We start from the raw sequence: 8,847 nt of genomic DNA, 5'->3' as shown, positions 1-8,847 counted from the left end.
TTTTTGCTTTCTATTTTTCTTTTTTCCCCTTTTCTTGCATGTGACAATCAATCCAACTGCGTCCTGGGGAAGGCCTTACCTGCAAAAGCATTAACAACAACACTGCAAGTTAAGATTGGATGTCCGCACTTCACGTGCAATTTTCTAATGATTTTTTTCTTTTGAATTAAAAATAGAAAATAAAAAACATCACATTTTCTCATTTGGTTGTGAAGTCAACATGTGTCGCGCAAGACATATTCCCATGCTGTCGATTTCCGGAGGAGCTGGACGTTAGGACATGGAAATTGGAAGACATAAATGAAACACTGAGTGAGCTTGTCACTACTTTCTTTAGGGTCTTAAATTTTCTTTCCTTTTGGCTAATCTAACATCACTGGAAGGGAACTTGTACGTACGTAAAGAATCATATTTTCCAAAGGAAGAAAGAATGAGTGCGTTGCGTGCACAAAAGTTGCCAAAGCACACACTTGTTCTTGCATGTATGTCAACTTTACTCTTTGTGCTGTTTGGTGTTCTATTCTACCATTCCAGCATTTTTTCAGAGTGTCTGAGCTGGAAATTTAAGAGCCTCAAAATTTCTGCTGCGAAAGAAAAAGGTAAATTGATCATAAAGAAAAAGGGAAAAGTGGCTTTATGCTTAGTTTGTGGCACATAGTGCACCAGTCAACTTTAGTCAAAAGTCATAGGAAGAACATATATTATGATTTTATGAAGTAAGAAAGCTTACTAGCCTGGATCTTCACTTGCATCACCCCAAAGATTTTATTCTTGTTGAGTTGTCAGTTCTAGGATGCCCTCCCCTTGACAAACACGATCTTTCCAAACCGCTCGATATTTTAATTCGTCCAACTAGGTACTTGCTTACCCACTAAACAAATATGAAATGTAAGTTTTTCTTTACCTTATTGGTGGTCATTGGTGGTGGTGCTACTGCTGTTTCTACCCTTGCTCTTGACTTTTTCCAGAAAATGTACAAAATCAGAAAGAAAAAAAAGGAAGAAATGGCACACCAACCAAACCAGCATGACTAAAACTAGCTTATTTACATTGCATTTGAGTCCTGTTGTCCGAAGGCCATGGATCCAGTTAGGTTCCAGCGATGACTTATTTTAATCTCTGCCTGGAATTTCACTCACTTTTAATATCACTTACCAAGCAATGGATACATATTTTGTTGCAACTACGATGCACATAAATCTGCATAGTAGTTTGCATTCTAGCCCGAAAATGCCCTTCAAGAGTAACATGACAACAAGGGGTGTGTTTTTAAAGAGCGTAAAGCCAAAGCTAGGCATCGGTCCCAACACTAAAAACTAAACAAAGTGATATTAAACTTGGTTGCTTGGTTGGGCATGACGCACAAACCAAGTCATTGTGCTTCTTTAATATATACCTTAAACAATGGAAAACCATCGATGTCCAAATACGCTCTTCTTTCAGTTTTAGTCAAGTTAGTCTCACCAGAATCGAACCTCAAACCACGGAAAAAGCTAGTTATCCGTGATTTCGTTTTGCTTCTTCTAAATGGTGGCGGAAAAAGCTAGAGTTCTCGAAATTCTAAATCCAAATAAATGGCATGGCTGCGTGAGATCGAGAATCCCAGCAGCAGCGTCGAGGGTCTGGAAGATCGCTAGTGATTTCTGTGGCCTCCACAAGATCATGCCTGTGGTGGATGTTTGCGAGAGGCCCCAAGGCCAGGATGGTGCTCCAGGCTGCGTGAGGTTCTACACAATGGATTTCCCGGCAAGGCTTCCTGGGGGGCGAAGGAAAGCTTGGGCCAAAGACCGACTTGTGAGCCGAGACAATGAAAAGCTTTGTTTTGTGTTCCAGGCCGAGGGAAACAACTTAAGCCTCGAGGATTGTCTTGTGAATGTCATGCTTTATGAAGGGATGGACAAGAGCACGATTGTCAACTGGTCCTTTGAGGTGAGTGCTCGAAGCCCGACTACCAAAGACAAGGCACTGGGAGATCTCACGGAGTTTGCCAATGCTTACCTTAAAGGATTAGAGATGGCAGCCATGTCTCGTAGCAACTGAACGAGAAAAGGAACTAAGGGAAAAGAGAAAAAAGAATGGAAGAGGAATGTGAGTTCTTCACTTTCTAGAGAAGCTTTTAAGATTGAAACAAAGGTCACAAGGCCCAGCTTACTGAGATAGTAAACAAAGCAGGAAAGTACCATGTGTGCAATAAAAAAACAAGTATTTAGATTTCCCTCTTCAAACACAAGGAAGCTACGAAAAGAAATCATATTAAATCTCTGTAAGTATAAGAATGGCCGGGATCAATTTTCTTACAAGTTGCAGAAAATATGAGAGCTGAACAGACCAATTGCCTTTTTTTTGAGTTGCAAACACGAAAAAAGGAAATGCTCGGGTGCAGTGCTGGCAAGGCTCAAATGGAAAAGAATTACGCATAGAGATTTCAAGTACTTGGCAGTACAACTTGCTCTTTAAAAACAACTCTGTTTTGCGTCCTATGCGTTTTGAAGAAGATTTAGCATACCAACTCTTATATATATTTTTATTTCATTTAACTTCTTCAATTCTAAAGTAAACTATAAACCTAAACTTCAAAAGATAAATGTATGTAATTATGTGAAGATAAGGGTAAACCTTAACATTAAAAGTAAAGATGTTCTTGAAAGTCCCTTATTCTCTTCTTCAACAAATGCTGTAAAAAAAATAGTTGCCATAAAAAGCAAAGGGGAAGCCATATTTTGAACACTTATAATTTGCTCAATATATGTCTCTCCTTGTGACATGATGATAAATGTATTTAAATCCATCAAACTTAAATTGTGAAAGTCAAGAGCAAGGCCAAATGGATTCCTTTCATACTCAGTTGTTCTAAATCCATGTACCAGAAATAAAGCATTTAGATAATATGATATTTATCTCTTGATTGATTATAGAATACAAGATTTGCATAGGAATATAATTTTTATTTAAAGATCAAAGATTTAAAAAATATAATACATCCAGCATAATTGTTTAATTTAATTATTGTAATAGTGTAGCTTGATTGGTTTATTGATATATTATTAATATTATATATGTGAGGGCCAAGTGTACGGCTACAATGCCGTATACTAATATTAGTGTAGTGGGATTTTAGTAGCCATCAGATTGATTTCAATCCGGACTATTAGCTTCTGATATACACATTTTCTGTATTCCCTTTCTATATTCCATACACTCACATTAGTGGAGGTGAGGGGCACTTTTTGATTGTCCCTAATAAGTGTTTGGATTTGGGATTTTGGTTTAAATTTAGCTTTTGCATCATCTAGATCTAGTTTTTTCTATTTCCTTTTTTTTGTTCTTTTCTTTCAGGATTTTGGTTTCAATCTAGCTTTTTACATTGTCTAGATCTCCTCTTTTTTTAGTTTTTTGTTATTTCTCTTCTTTTGCTCTTTCCTTTTTATTCATCTTCATGGCAGATCAACAATCTCCTCCTTTAACTCTGGAGCAATAGTTGATACAATTGCTTGATGCTATGTGTTTGCAATTGAACAACCAAACTCAATTGATGGTGGCATTCACGGCACGTGGTACACCTCCTCCTACTCTTGGTGCCAATCCTCGTGTTCAGTCAGAGTTCTTTCATAGGAAACTTGAGGATGATGTGTACCATTGATTTGATCACTTCATGGTGATTGCCACATATCATTCTTGGGATGATGTTTGACATTTGCGTAAGTTTTTCACGTGTCTATAAGGGATGGCGATGCAGTGGTACAATAGTTTGAGTGCAGCCACTCGTGGGGATTGAAGTGTTCTCCCGGACGTCTTCAAATGCACATTCGAACATGCTAACGATTGTGATGATGCATTTCAGCAATTGCATCATTTTTGTCAAAGGCCATCTAAATCGGTGATGCAATTTGGCATTCGTTTCTGAAGCTTCTTGCTTCGTGCGGAGCCAAATATGTCAGAGTAGATCAAGCTAAGAATGTTGTGGCCAGCACTTCATCAAAATCTTGTCGAACTTGTGTATGCACTTGCTCCAACTACCCTTGATGATGCTCTTTGCTTGGCACAACGTTATGAAATATCACTTTTTCCACTTTTTGCTACACATCATTTCGCTCCACTTTCTGTGGGCGATGGTCCTATTCCAATGGAGGTTGATTTTGTTGCTACTCAAGTCCAAGGACAAGGATGAGGACGTGGTCGTGGCCGTGATATTCACTGTTGGGCATGTGATGAAGTTGGTCACACTTATCGGTATTGTTGGTGTTTTCCGGATTCGCAACCTCCATTTCCTAGGTGGAGACCTTGGCGTCAATAACATCCTGTTGGTGCTACTGTAGTGGAAGGTCTGGATATCGAGATGCATTCAAGAAACGAGGAGTTGCATGAGTAGCGAAGGGCCCTTATGCGAATAAGTCAGTGACCCCTCAATCTTTTTTTTGGGGGTATCATCAAGGGCTTCACTCGGCACTAGTTCATTCAGTGTTTACTTTCCAAGCTCATTTTTATAACAAGCAATCTCCTATTATTCTCTCCGTATTGGTTGATACAGGTTTGAGTTTATCTTCTATTGCTCGACCCATTGCTACATGTTGCCATCTACACTTGCGTCGTGTGGCAAAACTAGTTTTCATTCTTTATAGCAACGGCCATACACATGCATGTGCACGGGATGAGGCGGACCTTGGTTGTGCGTGTGGGTGATCTCGAGCCTGGGTTGCAGTCATTGCAGGTGGTGCTGAGTCAAGCTTTTGACCTCATCCTTGGTATGGATTAGTTGCAGCACAATTATGCCAAGTATGACTTTGAGGCTTCTCCCCTTTGTCTCATACTTCTTTATATTTCATCCATTCCTCTCACTTTTGTACCTCTTCGTCCCTCTACTTCTACCTCTACTTCCATTACTTTTGTCCCCCCACTATTTCCTCTTATGTTTCTATCTTGTTTTGCTCTTCCCTTTTCTGATCCCTCCGAAAATTTTTATGCTACAATGGTTGATTGACTCATGAAGGAGTATTTTGATCTCTTTGAATTTGACTTATTGTTTGGGGCCAAGATTGCCACACATCATCCGATTCCAACTGGGGATGCTCGTCCAATCAAAGTTCCTGTTCGTCGTTGGTCACCCAAAGAGATCAAGATTTTAATTGCAAATTAAGGAGATGTTGGAGAAGGGTGTTATTCGGAAGTTGCAAAGTCCTTAGGCATGTGAACCTCATCTTATGACAAAGCTTGATAGGAGTATTTATTTCTGCATCGACTATTATCCATTAAACAAAGTGCCAATCCCGGATGTATACCTTCTTCCTCACATTGTTGATATCTTGGATCATTTGGGGTGAAGTTGTTAGTTCACCAAGCTTGATCTTAGTTCTAGGTACTGGCAAGTACCGATGGCCAAAGAAGATATTCTTAAGACTGCTTTTCATACACCGTTTGGTTTATATGAGTTCTTGGTGATGCCGTTTAGTTTAAACAATGCTCCAGCAACTTTCTAGCGGATGATGGATGAGGTTCTTTGCGATGCCAGAGGTGATTACTGACTTCATTGATGATGTCTTGATCCACTTGGAGGGGACATGGGAGGAGCACTTGTGATGTTTGTAAAGTGTTGGACAGGCTATGGGACGTTGATTTAAAGCTGAAACAGTCAAAATGCGTGTTTGGGTCCAAAAACACGACTTATCTTGGGTACCATATTTCTCATGAGGGTTTGTAAGTTAATCCTGATAAACTTATGGCTGTTCTAAAGTTCCCTACTCCGAAGTGTGTGAATGATGTGTAGCGCTTTCTGGCAAGGTGCAATATCTCAGTTGTTTTGTGGATCATCTTTTTGATCGCACTGCACCATTGCGAGCGTTGCTGAAGTCATTAACGTCATCTTTCATTTGGTCTCCAGATTGTGAGCAGATGTTTGTGGATCTCAAAGAGCTCTTGACGACTCCTCTGGTTTTGGCATATCCTGATTACACTCGACCTTTTATTTTGCACATGGATGCTTTTGATATTGGTTTTGGAGGTGTGTTGATGCAAGAGAGCTCGAGTGTGCCTAGTCAGCATCATCCCATTGCATATATAAGTCGTACATTACAACCAGCAAAGGTGAACTACTCCACGACAGAAAATGAGTGTTTAGCAGCAGTCTGGGGTTTTGAGAAACTTCATGCATATCTACATGGTTCTCAGACATTACTTGAAGGTGATCATGCTGTCATTACTTCATTATTGAAGTGAAAGAACCTAGTTGGTCAGTGGGTTTAGAAGGTTTAGATATATAATTTTGATGTTGTTCATTGCCTCGGGAGTTCTATGGTTGATGGTAATGCCCTTTCTCGAGCTCCTTTTCCTTCTCCACTCACTTCTCATATTTTTGATAAGCCTATTGTTCTGGCATCTATGGATTTTTTAGACGAGGATTCTATGCCGTCGATGGTTGCTGTATTTGACATTCAGTGTCCACAAGGTGCAAAGTAAGATCTACCTTCTCTTAACAAAGTTCACGAGGCTCAAAAGTTTGAGCCATAGATTCGAAGGCTTCGAGATGGATTTGAGAATCCTACATCATTTGTTGATGACTTGCCATTCTAGTATTTACATTCTCAATATCACCTTAAAGATGAATTTTTTTATTTTGTGGGGACGGATCCTGATGATCCTTTATGGCTAGTGGTGCCTTCCGTCTTTATTCCATGGTTTCTCCATGCCTATCATGATTCTCCTATTCTAGGTGGGCATATAGGACATTGTCGTGTGACCAAGAAGCTGCACAAATCTTTCTATTAGCTGGAGATGCAACGTGATGTTATCCAGTATATGAGCAGTTGCGTTTGGTGCCAAGCTCGTAATAATCCCCTCGTGCTATGGAAGGACGATTGGAGTTAATTGCAATTTCCTGTCTATTTGAGTTGGTGGCATTTGATCTTATGGGACCTTTTCTGCGGTCGACGGTTGGCAATGAGTATGTTGTTATTGCTTCTGACTACGTGACTCATTAGGTGGAAGTTGGTGCTCTTGCTAGTGCCTTTGCAACTACTGTTGGATACTTCCTCCTCAATCAAGTGGTGTTCCAGCATTCTTGTTTATAGTGAATTCTTTCGGATAATGCTCCCATATTTATAGCTGAGGCATTTCATGTTTTGACATCTCGACTGGGGATATGCCACATTTTCATAAGTGCTTATTATCCACAATCAAACGGTCTGGTGGAACAACTCGTTTGGATGTTCAAAGGGATGATTGCGAAGTATGTGAACTTTCAACATTCAGATTGGGATGGTTATTTTCCGTCTCTTCGGTATGCATATATCACAGGGGTGCAGAGTTCTATTGGTGCTTCACCATATAAACTCATATATGGCCATGATTCAATATTACCAATGAAGCTAGGTTTACCTTCACGATTGCCATAAGCTACCGATGCTAGGTCGTGGGATCAGTATTTGACGAACATTCTTCCACTTATCCAAGCAAAGTCTGTTGAACACTCAAGCCGTATACAAGTGGGACAACAATAGAACTACAATTCCTATCATTGTCCACTAATGGAGTACAAAGTGGATGACTTGGTGTTAGTCCATTTTCCCCATCTTATGGTACATGGTTTACCTAAGGGGCTCCTTGCTTAGTGGAAAGGACCGTATCATGTGTTGTGGTAGGTTGGACCACAAGTTTATGAGGTTTGATATGACATCCAACAGGCCGATCCTCCAGAGATTGTGCATATACAGCAGTTGAAACACTTCATACTAAGGGATTAGGAGCAATTAATACCACCTACAAATCCGCTGATGCCTCCTTCTGATGTTCCTTCTGATCCTGGCCCATCTACAAGAGAACCCTGATGGTCTTCCATTATTCCAAGAGGAAGGGATTATGTGAGGGCCAAGTGTACGGCTACTTACTATATAAATAGCAAGTGGTGAGTCATGGAATGGATAGTGGTGAAGCGTTAAATCATTTTGTCTAGGCTTGCTATTGAAATACTTGGGTTACAATGTGTAAGCTCTTGAGTTTGGACTTCCCGGGAGGTCACCCAACCCAGTACTATTCAAACCCAAGGATGCTTAACTCAAAGTATCCCAAGACCCTTAACCGATTGGAAAAGGGGGTGCACTCTTGTTCATGGGCCCTTTCCCTCTATATTTGAACCCCATGGATCGTCTCTCGAATCGTTCCCTTTGGTTGCTTACACAATGCTCAATTCTTTTCTAGGGAACCTTGCTTTTGCTCCTTGAGTAGCTTGGTGTTCGATTAGTGTTGAGTTTTGTTAGAAAGAGAGTGACATAAGCTTGTCCATGTTGTGAACAAAAGTTAGTGGTGTTGGGTGTTATAAATCTCTATTGGTGGGGCATTTATGTTGCATTTTGTCGAATCGAGTTGACACTTGATACTTACGTAAACTTTTGTAGTAGTGACATGGGCATTGCTCGTAATGTTGCTCGATTGATGATCAAGTCATTGTGATACTCATATCATATCTATGTGATAATGAGCAATGTGTTTACGAAGTTGCTTGGTTAAACAATGATCAACCCCAAAGTGGTTGATAGAGAAGCTAGTCTACTTATATGTAATAGCATTGTAATAGCTTTGACTGGGTTCTTGATGGTGGTCTATTATGCTAAGCTTGAGTTGGTATGTTTCCTTGAGGGTTTGCCCATAAAGTGTTGGAAAAAAAAGGTTGTAGCATTCATTTGCTATAGCTTGTCAGTTTATTCGTTAGCACTTGGAGTAGATTGTTGGATGGAGAAGATGTGTAGCTGAGGCATTGACATTGCTAGCACTTATGTTAGTGGAAGTGGCATTGTTATTTCAAGTGATGAGGAATTTTCCTTGGACCTTGATTTTCCATATCATTTTTTTTATTAGTGT

General features: G+C 40.0%; 1 protein-coding gene across 1 annotated transcript; it reads left to right on the top strand.

Annotated features, from left to right (window-relative positions):
- Positions 1 to 1,527: 1,527 nt before the first annotated feature.
- LOC9634501 (lachrymatory-factor synthase) lies at positions 1,528 to 2,040 on the top strand. The gene has a single exon (XM_024684466.1). It carries the CDS (start codon positions 1,528 to 1,530, stop codon positions 2,038 to 2,040), a length of 513 nt encoding a protein of 170 aa, XP_024540234.1.
- The last annotated feature ends 6,807 nt before the right edge of the window (positions 2,041 to 8,847 follow it).

The sequence above is a fragment of the Selaginella moellendorffii genome, unplaced genomic scaffold (assembly GCF_000143415.4).
Source record: "Selaginella moellendorffii unplaced genomic scaffold, v1.0 SELMOscaffold_41, whole genome shotgun sequence".
Taxonomy (NCBI): Eukaryota; Viridiplantae; Streptophyta; class Lycopodiopsida; order Selaginellales; family Selaginellaceae; genus Selaginella; species Selaginella moellendorffii.
The sequence above is the reverse complement of the archived record's forward strand: the minus strand, read 5'-3'. Positions and strand labels throughout refer to the sequence as shown.

What these genes read in the sequence shown, in the direction of transcription:
- LOC9634501 (XM_024684466.1), top strand. Translation starts at nt 1,528, where the DNA reads ATGGTGGCGGAAAAAGCTAGAGTTCTCGAAATTCTAAATCCAAATAAA.